General features: G+C 34.5%; 3 protein-coding genes across 6 annotated transcripts in view; 1 reads left to right on the top strand and 2 right to left on the bottom strand.

Moving 5' to 3' along the window:
• The window catches only part of LOC108738210, an 89,913-nt gene extending 73,220 nt beyond the window's left edge, over positions 1 to 16,693 (top strand). For 2 of the 4 annotated variants that reach the window (XM_025979022.1, XM_025979025.1), the window contains 4 exons: positions 7,906 to 7,941; positions 15,797 to 15,949; positions 16,012 to 16,363; positions 16,457 to 16,693. In XM_025979022.1, coding sequence (XP_025834807.1) covers positions 7,906 to 7,941; positions 15,797 to 15,949; positions 16,012 to 16,363; positions 16,457 to 16,643 — 728 coding nt within the window. In that variant the 3' untranslated portion in view covers positions 16,644 to 16,693. Of the gene's footprint in view, positions 1 to 7,905; positions 7,942 to 15,355; positions 15,571 to 15,796; positions 15,950 to 16,011; positions 16,364 to 16,456 lie in introns of those variants that run through there. The other 2 variants (XM_018471504.2, XM_025979029.1) reach the window with 2 other exon arrangements.
• Positions 8,549 to 11,176, bottom strand: LOC108738211. The gene is made up of 4 exons (XM_018471505.2): positions 10,847 to 11,176; positions 10,473 to 10,691; positions 9,258 to 9,350; positions 8,549 to 9,189 (listed from the first exon to the last, which is right to left on the bottom strand). The coding sequence occupies exons 1-4, from the start codon at positions 10,917 to 10,919 to the stop codon at positions 8,870 to 8,872; spliced, it is 705 nt and encodes a 234-aa protein (XP_018327007.1). The 5' UTR covers positions 10,920 to 11,176; the 3' UTR covers positions 8,549 to 8,869.
• LOC108738207 (nucleolin) lies at positions 12,587 to 15,233 on the bottom strand. Its single transcript, XM_018471501.1, has 3 exons — positions 14,252 to 15,233; positions 13,910 to 14,179; positions 12,587 to 13,849 (listed from the first exon to the last, which is right to left on the bottom strand). Exons 1-3 carry the CDS (start codon positions 14,322 to 14,324, stop codon positions 12,615 to 12,617), a joined length of 1,578 nt encoding a protein of 525 aa, XP_018327003.1. The 5' UTR covers positions 14,325 to 15,233; the 3' UTR covers positions 12,587 to 12,614.
• Positions 16,694 to 18,364: the final 1,671 nt, after the last annotated feature.

The following is an 18,364-nucleotide window of genomic DNA, read 5'->3' as shown; positions in this document are numbered from 1 at the left end:
GTCTCGTCAGAGACATATTAGAGGCGGAATCGGGAGTCTGGAGGAGTAGAGGTTCGCAAATAGTTAAGAGTATGGGTTGTTCTATTTTAATGGAAATGCGAGGATTAGCTCAGGATAGACAAGAGTGGAGGTGCATATCCAAACTAGAACTGAATACCCTGTGATGATGATAATGATAATGATGATTTGAAACGAATATGTTGTACTTTTCAATAAATATATCCACCAAGAAGTGTTTTATTTATGAAATAAAATTGAAAAACTATATTAACATTCATGTAAAAATCGAACAACATTTGGAAAACTTTGTTTATAAATTACGTTGTCAAAACAAAGCTCCACATTTACATAGGTATGTAAGTACAGTTCATTTATTAGCAACATTATTATAAGTTGCTAATGTATTTATCCGAGTTATATATAAATATATGTGTATGTATAAATATTTGCTCGAAAGTTTAGCACATACGCGAGTAAACGTTTTGGGTGATGTATCTTACTTCCCCAGCTACAAAACTTTTTGAGAAAGCAACTCTATTGTGCTGTCAGTAAATTTTATGGGCTATTTATTGATAAAACGATCGCGATCAATTGATGTTTGATCATAAAAGTATGTAGGCAATAAAAATAAATTACGCTGGGATATATACCTAATCCCATCAATTTACTTACTTAATCGATAATCATCCAACATTAATATGTAACTGGCCACCGAGGGTTATGTACCACGGAAAAGTATTATTTCCTCTTAGATTAGTACCAACGCATTCATTGACTACTGTTTTTATATTTAATTCAAATTATTACCCTCTGTTCCTTCCCGCTACTGAATAAAAAATACAGTAGATAGTACTTAACTGCAAATATCGAGATATTTCTCAATCAATATACGTAATTTATATTTTTTATAAAAGCGAAATAAGAACAAAGTTTGTATTATACCTTTTCAAATTCTAAATCTTACAAATAATACATCTAGTTATCTATCAACATTATAATAAGCTTGTCAGTCGTAAAATTGATTGGACAAAAAAAGCAAAAGTTTAAATCATCATCCATCATGATTATTTAGTATAAGTTAATTAAAAATAAATGTTAGTTCTACGTTTATTCGTATTGGCAATAGTATGTCATTTCTATTGTTCCACTATGACGTAGTGTCGGCCATCATTCTTTTCTAATTGTTGCTGTTGTCGGCCATCATTCTTTTCTAATTGTTGCTGTTGTCGGCCATCATTTTTTTCTAATTGTTGCTGTTGTCGGCCATCATTTTTTCTAATTGTTGCTGTTGTCGGCCATCATTCTTTTCTAATTGTTGCTGTTGTCGGCCATNTTTGATAGTACCTACTCCTATTGCGATCAGTCCGCAAGTAGGGACCATCCTGTGGCCCCAGAAAACAATAAAAAGAACAAAAAGCAAATTCCGCGGATCGGGTCGGCTCTGACGCGGATCAGGAGTGTCAGAATTTAAAACTGCTTCCACCGAAAACATGCCGCATTCTGTGCGCTTCGAACGAGCTCTGTTTGGTACGGATCGGACATACATCTGCGGGGTTACGGATTTTTAATCGCGGCCATGTTTGCGAGCGCACAGTTGCTAAGACTGACGTTTTGCGAGCTGTAGCTGGAAAACGATAGGACCTATCGGAAAAATTCTTTCACAGGCGGATGCCCCGTCTCAGTGCGAACGATATGGGCCGTATGCGTTCGCATTCGGTGTTGATGAAAAATTCAAGTTTTAAAAATTTTTAAATTTTTTTTTCTTCGAAATTGAATTTTTGCTGTACACTTGGTACGAGTCAACCGTTGGTGAAAGAATTTTTGCGCTATCTTCAGTAGTTCGCCAGATATGTTCTTCTAAATATTTAATTCTCAATTTCGAAAATAACACTTTGCCACAACTTCCAACAATCATAACTCCGAAACGGAACCTCGTAGGTTGTCGCTTTTGCTCCCGGCGCATAGCACAGTACCTCTCGAAAATTTTGATAGTACTCCTATTGCGATCGGACCACTCAGTCCGGAAATAGGGGGAAAAACACTAAAAAGAACAAAAAGCAAATTCCGCGGATCGGGTCGGCTTGGTGAAAGAATTTTTGCGCTATCTTCAGTAGTTCGCCAGATATGTTCTCCTAAATATTTAATTCTCAATTTCGAAAATAACACTTTGCCACAACTTCCGACAGTCATAACTCCGAAACGGAACCTCGCAGATGGGCGCTTTTGCTCTCGGCGCAGAGCACAGTAGCTCTAGAAAATTTTGATAGTACTTCCGTTGCGATCGGTCCACTCAGTCCGGAAATAGGGGGAAAAACACTAAAAAGAACAAAAAGCAAATTCCGCGGATCGGGTCGGCTCTGACGCGGACCAGGAGTGTCAGAATTTAGATATTACCATTAAATTTGTAATATCAACTAAAATATCTAGTAAATTTATTTCTACTGGGATTTTATTTTTACAAATTTNCTGACATAGTCTTCATATCTAAGCAAAAAAATGAATCCGTCACGAGGAATATCGTGATAATTCTAATTCGATATTAGGGCGAAGTTCTTAATGTTTCAAATGGCGATCACGAAAATTTACCCAATCGTTTTTGGGTTAAACTGTATCAGTAAAAATCCTTATTATTATACAGAAGTAAATTTTATCATTCTTTTGCATTTGTTCTAAAACTTTCAAGTTGTTATCGGGTCGCAGTACTAAATAAGACGGCAATTTACAGATTAAGCGCAAATCGAAGACATAAATTTAGCTTGTTTCCAAGTCGCCAAGTCGCTACAGTATTCGTATCCAATTAACCACCTGTCGGTCTTTGTTTCTTGCCGAGATTAATTTGTAGATTCCAGAAAAGGGAACTCTCGACAATGCGGAAATCTTGTTCTGTATTGCTGACGTCAACGCAGATTGGGGAAAATCCCTTCTTCTTTTCAACAACCTTGTTCGGAGAGAATTAGACAATTTGCAGAGAATTGCGACTGCTGTTTGTTCAATCGAGAAAAAAGAACCCCAAGTGTGTTTTCTAAATGTTTCACGTACAATAAACATTTTTGAGTGGAAACTGTACAGGAATATGTACATAAGTCAATATCATTTACTTCTATTGTAAAATGTAATGTAAATTTCTCCATAAAAGTATTTCCGAGAAAAACGACCGTAACACATGAGGCTGTGGTCTAATCGCCTGTAGGGTAAGTATATATATGATATATATAAAATAAGGATATATATAATCCTTGAATATTGATACAAACATAAACAGACACAGACACATACGTATTTTTCATTTGTTCACTTTATTTAAAATTAGTATACTAGACCCGACGATATGAACATCGTGTTACGGAAACCCCGCATAATGTGAACAACACTCTATACCGTGAACAAACTAACCTAAAATCGATATTTCGCCGTTGCTGTAACGCAATTGCTGTAAATTCCCTATACATATATATACATATTTGGTACTTCCCCAAACGTACCTATTTTCGAGAGAGACGTTTTATCCGTTTATTCATTTTAGACACAAAGATTGTTTGCAGTTGCGTTATTAGAGTTCTGCAAATTCACAAAACAATAGTAGTACTATTATTAATTAGAACTTATATTCTACAGTTGAAGTCCTTTTTATTTGAGGTTATCGCCCATAATATTTTCATAAGCTAATTTCTATAGTTTCTAATAAGGACAATTTGTGTCTTTTATTTTCAACGTATAAAATTTCAGTTTTATAATTAAATGTACGATTTTGTTCAAATGGATTATTATAGCGAAAGTAAAATCACTTTTTTATTAATTCATTAAACATACGGTTAAATTTGCTGTTTAACCAATAATAATTTTTTGAAAAAAAATTTTTTTTAATATTTTTTAAATCATTCGGATATTTATCATCATCATCATGTGGTATTATCTAGTAGGCGGAAGGTTGATCGACAGCTATGATATTATCTGCTATAGGATCGGTTGTAGGACAAACGAACAATCTTCTCTGTTTACATCTTAAAGGAAGTTACGAGTGTTTCCTGAGGGGATCAAAACGTTCGAAAATCGATTATAAAGGTGCGTATACATCTGATCACGAACACGTTAGGGACAAGGTAAAACGAAACGAATACATCGACGCTGGTAAACTGTTTCGGTCTGTTCTGAGGCTGTTTCAAATGAGGTACCTCAAAGAAAATTTGATTTAAGACGTTGTCGTTATCCGAGAATATAGGTTTTCTGTGTTTTCCCTACAGCCATAAACCACTTAATTCGAACACTGATCCGAGAGGGTCGAGCCAAATCTGCCAAGGATATAACATCAAGTTCGATTGGATACTAACCCTTAATCCATTAAACAGCATCGCTGTGTCCTCATACAAATAAGGAACTTATTTCCACGTTGTACTGATACATACACATGCAAGACTCCTAAGAGCCATTCGAATGCTCATAAACGGTCGAGCTTTGGAGCAGACAGCTGTACAAAACGAATTAATCTTAGTGCCTAAACGATTAAGTCGACCGCTGGATGCCGATAAAAACACGAAGGGCAATTGAGTTAAGGGTTGCTTCGAGAACGAAAATGACAATACACGTCATCCAGTTCCGTTTCATCACGTACGTAGTCACTTTTTCATCGGTGTCATTGAATCTCGGATTAATTTGAAGAATAAGCGCATGATAAAGCTCGAACTTTCGGCGCAAAAATTTCAAGAAAATTTCATGTACATGCAATCTACGTAAACCTTAGTTTTGAAAGTATACATATACTAGTGGCGAATTGAAAGCCGAACATATGGATATTCTTTTACTTGTAAACATCAAAGGGCATAAGGATTATAATACCTATTAGTTTTCTGTAAACTAACATTACCTAGAATTTTTCCGCTTTTGATATAATACCTATTAGACTTTCTTATACAATCATTTAAATAAAAAAAAAGTAACTGACACGGTAGCGTAACTATATCACCGGTCCGTGGCAAATTCATCAGAGGGGGCTCTCTCTTAACATACAAAAAGCTTCACCTTGTAGTTTCATATTTATAAATCATGAAGTAAATAGATATGTACATATACCAACACTATTATAATTATTGTGTGCATTTTTGGTTAATTATCTATCTAGTAAGTTTTAACTTATAGAGCGTAGATGAGAAAAAAATGTTTTTAGCGAAATATTTATTATTAAAATCCTTTTTTCTGGCTTTCTGTTCAGCAAAAGTGTCACTGACAACATCAAACTTCAAATTACGTGTCACATAATTTTCGAGGGATAGAATAGCCAACTTGCGTAGTCAACAAAAATAGAAAGCGGGGATTGTCCGAGCATTAACTAGCTGGCGCCACCAAAGAAGTACATCGGCAAAAAAATGAACTTAAAACATTGGATACGTTCTAAATCTGAACGATATCTTTTTCTTTTGAATATGTTCAAATCAAATTTATTGGTATAATTCGTGTATATTGTTGAATTATTGTCTAACTTAAATTGATGATTAANTAATTCGTGTATATTCTTGAATTATTATCTAACTTAAATTGATGATTAAATACAAAATTAATATTTTTTACTAAATTTTGTAATATTTTGTCCGTTATGCTACTAATCTGACAATATTGCCTTTGAATTTTAATAATTTCGTTTTATAGTATTAGCTATCACTTGCGTAATTCATTTTATAATATTAGATGATAAGGTAATTTATACCGAATAATAATAATAATACGAGTTTTCCCTTATACAAAAATTCAATGAAAGATTAGAAATTCTCAGCCATTGTTGTATCAGATCGGTCACGCTAATCGAAGTTGTTGGTACACGTTTAAGCGTTTGGTGGTGGAGAATAACAAATAAATTATGGATAATTTATCGGTTATTACTGACATAACACGGCCAACACCGTCCACCGATTCCCAAAGCGATAAACTCCCGTTGCAAATTCGCGTTGGCTCTAATACACCCTATAAATAAATTCTATTTACGACAAATTTAATCGAGGGCCACTCTAGGGGTAGCTATACACAAAATATTTCATGTTGCGTGTTGATATAATAGATTTACGGCATTCGCCGTGAATATCGGCAAAATTTCATATTATACAGGCGTTTGAATATGAATTTTAAATTTATTGATGTAAATAATTTTTACAGCTACAAGTTAATTTAAAAAAGGAGAACGAACGCTGAATTTTCCCTTTTGAATAACACCCCCAGATTATCGACATTTTTATATCTCATGCTTTTATGTTCGTTAATTTTAAATATTTTATTTCTTCATTATTCGGCCTACAAGAACACAAAGACGTGGATTTGATTAATTTTTTTATTTCCATTACATTTTTGAAACATTTCCACTGTTGCTGTTCCTTCTCGGGTTAATATTAGTCAATAATCTAAATTTCATTATAATAAGAATGGAAAGCTGAAATTTAAGTATGGAACGGATAGCAAGATTGAATGGAGTGTCATAAATACAAATATATATGTAAGGGTACTTCTTCTAATAAAATCATTTACTAGAAAATCCAGGTATTACATCCCAAATTCGATCATGCATAATTTTTATTCCTTCATTTGCTTTTATCGTTATTCATTTTTTATTTGTTCAGATGTATATTAAGGGTTACAATACACGTTTACTATCATCATCATAAGGTCGTCAGTCCTAAGACTGGTTGGACACGGACCTCCACTCTTTCCTATCCTGAGCTAATTTTCGCATTTCCCTAAAACTAGAACAACCCATATCCTTAACTATCTGCGAAGAGTAATCTCATCTAGATCTACCTCTACCCTTCCTAACTTCCATTTCTTCCTCTAATATGTCTCTGACTTCATGTCATATTGACTTCCATAGTCCTCCCTTCTCCTACTCTTTCTAATACCTCTTTATTTCTAATTTTCTCTAACCTCATCATTCGCCTGTAACACCACATTTCGAACGCTTCTAACCTTTTCTTTTCCGCCGAGCCCACTGTGCATGTTTCGCACCCGTACAGCGCCGTGCTCCAAACATACACCTCTAACAACCTTTTTCGAATTTCTGTACAATTCTAGTTAAGATTTGTTCTAAATGTCTCGCGCCTATCCGCGCTTCTATTTTTAGATATGATTACTACCATATTCCGTTTATAATCCTCTGGAATTTTCCCCGTCTCGTAAATGTGACTAACTAGCCTAAACATACGATCTCTAACCTCTTGTCCTACATGTTATAGAATTTCCCTCTGTATCCCATCTTCACCTGGCGCCTTATTATTCTTTAAGATTTTTAATGTTACATCGAACTCTTCTCTCATTATGGGATAACCTAGCTCATCTATCTCCACATTATCTTCCTTCTCTAACTCAAGGCCTGCATACTGGTTCTATAAATATTCTTTCCACCTATCTGCCCTTTCCTCATTTTCTATCAAAATGACCCCAGCCTCGTTTCTTATATTTTTACTACTGTACCCTACATCTAAAATTCCTTTTAATTATATTATGCGTCTCATTGGTTTTACCTACTTCAAATTTTTCTTGTACTTCTTTACACATCCTNTCTAACATTTACTGTTATATTGTATTTTATTGAAAATTTATTGTTAATAACTATCAATGCAAAATAAAATATTAAATTAATTACTTAGCTTTTTATTTTCGTGGACATATTCCTAAATCATCTACTGCCATGGAAATTGTTATATTCTCAGGAGAAAGCAAGAAAGGTAAAAAATAGCCCCTTTTGGTTGGTGTTTACCCACTACTAAATTTTCCTTTTGATTTCAAACTCGTTCATGATTAAAAATGTACCAAAAAATGCCACCACCTGAAGTAGGTATATATTCAGATCACACTTGCAGACCGAATAAACTCTAACAATTATTAATTGAATAAAAACAATTCTGATTTTATTATTATTCTTGATTACAGGTTTTAAGAAGACAGTGATCTACAGTGTTAAAAAACGTAAGTCCTTTTTAACTTTCACTTCTGGGATAACGTTGAGCCCTTTTGTTAAATATAGAAATTATTTCAACAGTAATATATAGAATGATAATATCGAAAATAGCTTATTCATATTGTCAATAGTAGGCCATTTCTATTGCTCCACTATGACGTAGTGTCGGCCATCATTCTTTTCTAATTGTTGCTGTTGTCGGCCATCATTCTTTTCTAATTGTTGCTGTTGTCGGCCATCATTCTTTTCTAATTGTTGCTGTTGTCGGCCATCATTCTTTTATAATTGTTGCTGTTGTCGGCCATCATTTTTTTCTAATTGTTGCTGTTGTCGGCCATCATTATTTTCTAATTGTTGCTGTTGTCGGCCATTATGGTTTTTTTAATCTAATTTAATCAATGATTACAATTTAAAGGAATTGTTTAAAAATAAGTATATGTAACATATCGCACAATTCAGCATAAGAAATTGCTCATACTAATTTTCATTTACGTAATTATTATAAATATTGAAAAGGAAATTGACAAACTTGGGTAAAATACAAAAAATTAAATGCACATATAAATACTTTTTCAGAAAAGGTATTTAATTATAAGTATAAATACTTGTCAAACAGTGGCTCCTTCAGGTTCCTTACTAGTAAATTGTACTTTATTGTTAATAAATACCAACGCAAATTAATTACTTAGAAATTGATATATTCTCAGGAGCAAAAAGGTAAAAAATAGCCCCTTTTGGTTGGTGTTTACCCACTACTAAATTTTCCTTTTAATTTCAAACTGGTTCATGATTAAAAATGTATCAAAAAATTCCACCACCTGCAGTTTATATTCAGATCACACTTGTAGACCTAATAAACTCTAACAATTATTATTGAATAAAAACAATTAAGATTTTAATATCCCTCTTTATTAAAGATTTTAAGAATACCCTGACCTACAGTTTTGAAGAACCTAAGTTCTTTTTAACTTTCACTTCTGTTATCTCATCAAAAACGTCGGAATCAATTTGCGAATCGGTAGATGTCGAAGGTGATAACGTTGCGCCTGGTTTAACTAACGCAACTCCATCATTTCCCATACGTATACAGTCGAAATGTAAAACAAGAACAGTTGCTCGTTGGATTCTAGTTTCAAAATCGACACACATATGCAAATTCTGTCCTGGTGTATGAATGTCAAACAGTCGTACACAAAAGTCAACTGACGGTAAATAGGGAATTGGTACTGGGATGCATGCTGGAGGCGGATTTTTAGCTAATAGCAAATAAAAAAGGCATTTGTAGTAACAAGTACTCAGTAATCCATGCGAAAATATCACTTACCGGAAATCGTGTTGGTAAATACAGAATTTCCATTAAATAACATGGTCGACGTTATAGAAAATTCATTGGGATTGTAGGTGAAATTCATACATCCTGTAAATGAAAATCACGCATAATCCTTCTCAAAAAGATTAAATAAAATTGGTACAAGAATTCTTGCGCTATCTCTAACCGTTTGTCAGATATGTTCTCCTAAGCATTTAATTCTCTATTTCAAAAATAACACTAGGTCAAAGATTTCGACAGCTGTAAGAACGCGGCCCAGCATTGTCAGAATTTAATACTGCTTCCGTCGAAAACTTCATTCATTGGGCTTCGAAAGAGCTCTATTTGGTAAGGATCGGACTTACATCTGCGGAGCTATGGATTTTTAATCGCGGCCATGTTTGGGAGCGCACTGGTCCTAAAACCGACGTTTTGCGAGCTGTAACTGGAAAACGGTAGGACCTATCGGAAAAATTCTTTCACAGACGGATGCCCCGTCTCAGTGCGAACGTTATGGGCCGTATGCGGTCGCATTCGGTGTTGACGAAAAATTCAAAAATTTTTAAAATTTTTAAATTTTTTTCTTCGAAATTGAAATTTTCCCGTACACTTAGGTGCGGGCCACCCGCTGGTGAAAGAATTTTTGCGCTATCTTCAATAGTTCGCCAGATATGTTCTCCTAAATATTTAATTCTCGATTTCGAAGACAACACTTTGCCACAACTTCCGACAGTCATAACTCCGAAACGGAACCTCGCAGATGGGCGCTTTTGCTCTCGGCGCAGAGCACAGTAGCTCTAGAAAATTTTGATAGTACTTCCGTTGCGATCGGTCCACTCAGTCCGGAAATAGGGGCCGTCCTGTGGCCTCGGAAAAATACTACAAAGAACAAAAAGCAAATTCCGCGAATTGGGTCGGCTTTGACGCGGACCAGGAGTGTCAGCATTTAAAATTGCTTCCGTCGAAAACTTGCCGCATTCATTGCCCTTCGAACGAGCCAGGTTTGGTACGGATCGGACGTACATCTGCGGAGCTATGGATTTTTAATCGCGACCATGTTCGCGAGCGCACAGCTCCTAAGTTTAACGTTGTGCGAGCTGTAGCTGGGAAACGGTAGGACCTATCGGAATTATAGGACGTGTGCGGTCGAAATCCGTGCCGATCAGAAATTTCAAAATTTTTAATATTTTATTTTCTTTTGAAATTAAATTTTTCCTTTTCAGGACTTACCTTCTCTGTTAAAATTAAATTGCGGAAAGTTGAAGCCCACACAACATCCGCAGGTTAATGTTTGGCATGTGCAACCATTGCGTCGAAAACCAACTCTTCGAACTAGGCCAGTTTTATAGAAGTCAGATGATATCTGAAGATTGTTCTCGATTGATTTTACCGGCAAAGGTAGTCGCGAACTAAGGTCGTAGTACGTTGATCCAGTTATGATGTCGAAATCTGAAATTTCAAATTATTTTGTATTGAATTAAATGTGTGAGTACCGTTTCATTTTAGTTATTCTGGAGTGTGGAGCAGAAAGTAACTACATACGGTACATTTTTGTTTTTTAATAAATAATGAAAGAAGATCTAATTATTGCGATGTGTACTTACTTAATTTACTTCGTACATGAGCATGGTGCACTTGGAGATAACACAGAGCGAGAAGAAAAAGAAGGATCTTCATTTCGTCGTGTCTCTTAGCATAATTCCTGCTAATATTGTCACCAAAGCGAACTGCTGTTAAAAAGAAATCAAAGTCCTACTTAAAGAGTACCGTCAGGTCAACATAATGACACGACCGCACGCTTTAACGTCTACAGAAAGCCTTATATTAATCGTACGTTTATTTCATAGAAAGTGTCTTGTTAACTTGTTAACACCTTCCCTTAGTTCTTTCGTCCATTTCCTTCTCGTGTATGATAATTAAAAATAAAGCTCACGTACCTGGTAATAAATTATTTATTTATTTCACATTCAATATCTTATGGTCTATACAAATTTATTTGAAATTCATTTGATGACGGTAGGCGTTTAATGATAAATTTATTATTTACTACGTAGCAGGAAGATTCGCTGATGTCAATGGGAAACGGCTCATTTCTGGCATTGTCGTCATAATCTTCGTCGGTTTGTTCTTCAGAATCGAGAGGATTCCCGGGCAATCCTCCACCTTCAACGGGATTAACGGTAGCTAGCCCGTTCGCCCCAAATCGTATACAATCAAACGAAAAATCGAAAAGTGTGAAGTCTTCCCAATTGGCCTCCAATCCCATACAAATATGAATATTCCTCTGGGCAAAGTAGACATTAGAAAATTTTAAACAAACGGTAATAAAACGAATCCTAGGAATTCTGGCGCATACTGGCGGCGGGTTTCTTCCTATTGGAAAACGTATAGTAAATATCTCTTTAATAGAGTAGTATAATTTATTTGAATATTACCTGAAAGGGTGTTTTCGTAAAGAACTCTTCCATTTGCAATTAATCTGGCATGAAAAGCTAATTCTTCCGGTACAAAAGTGACATTGGCGCATATCTTTTGTCGTAATCTCTCTAAAAGTATCCCCGTACAGCACCCACAATCCCCACGCAAACAGGAACATGGGGCTCTGGCACCAGGCAAAAAGGGTCTTCTAGTAGTTGTAGAAGTAGAAACAACTAACGCATTTTGTGTGGAACTAACAACTGTAGTTTGTTCTTCTCTTTTAACTTCTATAAAATGTAATTAATTTAAAGACAACACGTTATAGAAACGTATTGGAATATGTTTCCTCACCTTTTGAACATACTGAACAGACGAGCGTAAAAATAAGAGTCGCTATCACGTCTAAGCTATTCATTTTGAGTGAATGTGTTTTAAAGTTAACCGAAACGGTGTTTTTGCTAGCAGTTCGAGTTAAAGACTGACGATGAGATGCTTGCTGAGGAAATTTCTCTAGGTGTGATAAGCGATTCTTTTTAAATGTTCAGAGGACAAGAAATACTTAATGAATCTTACATTAGATACTTTTAAAGTATCAGTCACTTGTTGTGGTGGTAACTTTTTACATACTACTACATCGTCACGGATTCACCTTAATTGATTTCTTTTACATACTCTTCGACTTTACCGTTTGATTAATTTTGTTTCGATCGTAACATGCTCCAAAGTAAAAGGCGAATTAATTATTCTTTGAACGGAAGAACAGGTTAGAGAAACGGTTGATGATTATGACCCAATTACAGTATATCGACATCGTACTGTATACTTACTTGGTAAGAACAATGTCAAGTTTGTAAATCTTTATTTTTTACGTAAATAACAATAAATACTTATAAGTACAGCATAAATAAATAATAAATAACAGGTAATTGAGCTTTCTTTTTTTCAATTTATAAGTTAAGACCAGTTTAATCTCATATCTTTGCTTTGTCTACTTCTAACCTTAACCGACTGCGACGTGGGCATTTTCTTTCCAAATTTCCTGGCATCTTCCTCATCATCTTCGTCGTCGTCATCATCGTCATCTTCACCGGTTACAGTATCTACAACACCACTAACAACAGAAGTTATGTCATCATCATCTTCTTCGTCTTCTTCATCGTCTTGTTTAACGTCTTTAACGTTTTTTTCCTTGGGTAGCTCATTGGGTGCTTCTGTAGTCAATTTTTCATCCTTTTTCTCGTCATTTTTTTCATCATCCTCTTCATCGTCTTCATCTTCTTCCCCGATTACTTCGTCGACGGCCGAAGTAATTGGGTCTTCGTCATCTTCGTCTTCTTCTGAAGACTCTTCGGTATTTGTTATTGTGGTAATTTCGACACTGCTGGAATTTTCCGATTTCAAAGTCGTTGCTACCATTTCTTCGGCAGACGTAGTACCAATGCTACTAGCCATTGTTGTAACTTCAGCTTTAACAGAATTTTCGTTTATATCATTTTGAGTTACTTCATTATTTGTCATCATTTCAATCGGCTTCGCTTCGTTCATAGATACTTCCTGAATGGTAATGGTCTCACTAGTAATAACTTGGACACTTGGTGATGTGGAACTGGCGATGATTTGTTGTGGTACAGATACTTTTTTTGCAGGGATGCTCTGCTGGATGGAAGAAGGCTTGGCAGTAGTAGCTTTCCTCAGTGGCTTCTTTGTAGTTTTTGCAGGAACTTTAGTCGTTGGTCTTTTGTAAGAAACTTTCTTCTGGGGAGGCTTGGTGGTTACTTTTTTCACAGGTTTCGATGGAACGCTATCAGATTCCGGTCCGAAGAATCCACCAATGAAATCATCATCTATAAGGGCGAATGTTTCGTAATCAACCCCATCCACATCATTGTCATCATAATCATCATCTTCGTCGTCGTCAAAGTCGTAGTCGTCCTCGCCATCATCGTTGTCCTCATTTTGAGCCTTTTGGGGAACAACAGGAAGGGGTTGAGCAGGTTCCACTTTTAACCCTTTGGATCCAAAACGGAAACAGGAAACTCTCAATGACGCTTCAACATTGTCCAATGCGCGTAACTCCAGACCAAGACACGCTCTAAAATCGTCACCCTGACGACCTATGTTGTATACCCGACCGCAGAACTTGGAAACACCCCCAGGGAGAGGCATGCACACTGGTTTAGGCTTTTTACCTGAAAATTATTCGTTCATTCCACCATTTCAAATAATTTTTTATTATTACAATGAAATACCTGAAATTGTCGTGTTGGCCAAAACCCTTTCTCCAAAATTCATTGAAATAGCCAATCTATCTCCACTCAGGTATTGTAATGAAGCGCATCCTGGACCTTGCAAGGCAACGACGGGAATGTTAAACTCCCTGCAACAATTGCACAGTTTCGAAGAACAACTGCAGTATTTGTTAACAGATGAAGATGTTTGACGTTGGTTTTTTAGATTTATATGCTTCTTTTTTAATCCTCGATGGACCTCTCTGAGATTTTTGTGACTTTGGTTTGTATCTAAAATTACAAATGTATTTTTGGTTGGTTCGATATATAAACTAAATTAATTTATAAAAAAAAAAGACTTACCTATAACCCTTGAGGCTGCAAACGCAAGCAAAACAAATATCAACAAAAGTTCAAATATAAGAGACAATCGCATTTTGTTTTTTTCGTTCTAAAAACAAAAAAAATTATAGCTAAGGTGACTGTTCAATTTCACTGGCAAACAGGATTAGTGTATAAAAGTTTTTCGACTGGCACAAGGAGCAATGGACTAAGAGTCTGGTTTTCCCATTTGCTCCCAAGGATTTTGTACGTAAAGCAAAATCACAAGAAACTGATAAGCAAACTGTAGCCTTACCTATACAGTAGAAGAATGTTATATCCAGGGTCGCAATTTCTAGCACTATTGAACTTGATTCCAGTTGTCTGTGAAATGCTAAGCTACACTTCACTTCATCGGTTTCATACAAGTGTAGGGGGGCTGAAAGTCGGTCACTGATGTTGGTGGGTCATCGGTTGACCAAAAGCAATTCATAAAATGTATTCAATTCGAGAATATGCGGCTAACTACTTCTACTTTACTTTCTTCATTCTTTCGTTCATTAACTTATACACAAACAATACCAAAATAATTCAACATGTAGGGAAAGTAGACAACTGATTTAATAAACCCATCTACAGAGTGTTCTCTATTTTTACAATTAATTTTGAAACGGTTTGCATGGTTATATACAATACGAAAAATATTTACTGCTTATAGTCAGTATTAAGTGTAAAACTAAACAAGGAGGAAGATTTTAATTTTAATTTTCTTTTTTAATATCACATGCGTTCAACTAAAAAATTGCTCATTAAAAGTAACACAAGTATTTGTATTTCCGTATTTTTGGAATGACATACATCGCTTCTAATGGTAAACAAAATAACTTATTAATCTTTTTAATTTTTGTTAGTTCTTTTTTAATGTTTGCTTATTGTTAATAAAAACCGCATTTAAATAATCGTTACGTAACACTTTAAAAGAAACGAACTGTTATATTACTATATATCGTAAATCAGTAATTAATTAATAATTTTTTATTTAATTTCCCTTTTAAATTCTGTCGGTAAATTAAAATGCAACGGTCAAAATCGTATTAGGATATCACGGTATCGTCGTCAGGAAGGAAAAAGTATGTGACCTAGTAACCCTGATAGTCACGAAAACCTGTCGAAGAGGCATTCAGGAGTATGCCATCGGCGTGTCAGACATACTAACAATAAATATCATACAGTACTTGCAGTCTGCCGCGTCTTTTGTTACTGACCACCACAAAACTGTAAAATGTTTAATAAAACAACGTTTTCAATAATTTGTTTTATAATTATCACCTCAAATGTTACTTTGGGAGGTAATTTATTCGGTGAGTTGTTCAATTTTTGTTGCAAAAACCGCTATTTTCTTCTGAGAATTTTTTTAAGTTCGAAAAACTCAAGTTCGCACTTTTTCTTTAATTTTTAAATTACTACCAAAATGAATAAATCTTTCGATATATTATTAATTTTATCATATGATTGATGTAAAGATGTACATCTTTTAATTAATTATATTAGACTAGTTTGTACTAATTTTATTTTTTTTTGTTACAGATATTTTCTCTTGGGAAACCACCAACCCCGAAAAGCAAAGTCAAAGGGCAGATTCTAACTCAGAATCGTCACATAGATCATGCATCTGTAATGGACCAACTTGCATCTGCTGTGTCGATTTCAACTTTCTCTACGTTGACTTGGGAGGACCAGGTACAATTTGATTGTGTTTAATTAAACTTTTCACTAAGACTTTCTTTTTTATTATCTCAAAGGGTGTGTCCACATGAAGTATGTATCCCAAGAGGAAGGTCTTGCCGTAAACGTGTCGTATGGAGAAAATCTAATTCAAAGTGGCCAAATAAGAGGACCAAACTCAAGCCAAATATGTATGCCAATATTTTCAAACATTGCAGAAATTTGCGCGAACTTTTTCAAAGTGGAATCAACCTCAGATGGATTAGATGGTTGTGTGCAACTTGAACCAAAAGTCCTTGGAGAATTTCAGACTCAAATTAATGTGGGATGTTTTTCGGCAAAACCAAGTGGAATGAAATTTAACGCGACTTCTTTGCCCATCACCGAAACCGCCACTCAAGGAATCATCAGTAACGCCACAAATCCCAGGTCTGTATTTAAATTAATTCATCTCTAAACAACTTTAAATTAACTAAATAATTATGTTTAGCTCATCATTAATAATATTCTCTTTTATTTCAGTGAAGTCGATGAAGAAATAAGTGAAGAAGAACTACTTGTAGCAGTCAGTGAAAGTGCTCAGCAAGGACTTTCCTTTTTCAATCATCTTCTGAATTTAGCATTTGGAAACTCCAATACAGCAAATGCTACCCAAAGCGAACAAGACAACGTATCCCCCAAGCCAACATCCGTGGAAAATTCAAATTAATGATGTGAAATATCAAAAATTACTATTTATTATATTTATNTAAATTATTAAATTAAATTATAGCAAAAATAAGTAAATTAATATTAAGAACGGCGGATTTTGGTATACAAAATTATAAGAATTTTGATATAGGATTTGATGTAACATTTTGTATTTTATTTATTTTACGTAATTTTTATAAAACAATTTATAAACGGTTTTTATTGATTTTGGAAGTTTTATTAATGGATTAAAATATTTATTACCAATGAAACGGCAATTTGAATGCAGAACATAGTAATTACAGTTTTTTACGTAATAATAAACGTACATCATCAAAACACTCAACAGTTTTATTTCCAGTAGTATTTAAACAAAGAAAATAATTAGAAAAAATAGTTTTATTCAAGATACAGTATACAGGTAAGTAACAATCTTAGATAATTATGAAATTACATTGATACATGATTATAATTAAGTGAAGCGTTACTTGTGGCGCCATCTATCGGATTTAGCCCGAAGCTTAAGGTCGGTAACTTGGGAAATTACAGGAACCTGTAATCCTTGATTCTTTACAATTGAAGCTTCTAAGATTTCTCAATAGATGTCTCATTCTATCTCTCACTGGACTTTTGATTTCCAATTCTTATGGAGCGTCTCTAAACTCTCTTAATTAGCGGTGGTTGGTTGGGGACGTGGTGGATTATACCTACGTTATAAAGTGTCTGAAAATATACCAATGTAGAGGTATATTTTCAGACACTTGCTTATTCGGTCCTGATTTGGACACAAATTATTTTGCCGGCCGACTGAAATATACCAATACAAGAGGTATATTTTCAGACACTTGCTTATTAGGTCCTGATGTGGACCATAAATTATTTTGCCGACCAAATACCTTACATTATTATTAAAATAAAGTGACTGAAATATTACCGTTTTATAAAGTTGTTTTACATTTTTCATTTAAATGAAATACCTTGCAAGCATATTACTATTTTATAAAATTGCCTTACATTTTTCATTGAAAAGAAATGACCTTGGAAGCAAATTAACGTTTTAAAACGTTATGGTTTACATTTTTCATTGAAGAGAAATGAATTTGAAAGCATATTACCGTTTTATAAATAAAGAACATAAACAAATATCTTCACAATAGTGAACACAAAATGTTATATTATTTCACATAACTTATCTATTTACTTACTTTAATTTGCATTACACATTTCAAGTCCCAAAACTGGAATAAAGACGTCCCTTAGGAAAAAATAGCATTACAGATTTTGTTCCTTTTGTCTACAGACAAAACTATTAAAATCTGGTAATTGAATTTTGAATACCAAGCAACTTATAACACTTGTAATTTTGCATGCCAAAAATTGACATATTTCAAGTCCTGAAACTGGGTTAAAGACAACCCTTACAAAAAAATGGCTTTTCAGATTTTGTTCCTGTTGTCTACAGACAAAACTATTAAAATCTGGTGATTGAATTTTGAATACCAAGCAACTTATAACACTTGCAATTTTGCATGCCAAAAATTGACATATTTCAAGTCCTGAAACTGGGTTAAAGACAACCCTTACAAAAAAATGGCTTTACAGATTTTGTTCCTGTTGTCTACAGACAAAACTATTAAAATCTGGTAATTGAATTTTGAATACCATGCAACTTATAACACTTGTAACTTTGACTACTAAAAATTGCCATATTTCAAGTCCTGAAACTGGGTTAAAGACAAC

This window comes from Agrilus planipennis, unplaced genomic scaffold (assembly GCF_000699045.2).
Source record: "Agrilus planipennis isolate EAB-ADULT unplaced genomic scaffold, Apla_2.0 scaffold88, whole genome shotgun sequence".
In the NCBI taxonomy this organism is placed as follows: Eukaryota; Metazoa; Arthropoda; class Insecta; order Coleoptera; family Buprestidae; genus Agrilus; species Agrilus planipennis.
The sequence above is the reverse complement of the archived record's forward strand: the minus strand, read 5'-3'. Positions and strand labels throughout refer to the sequence as shown.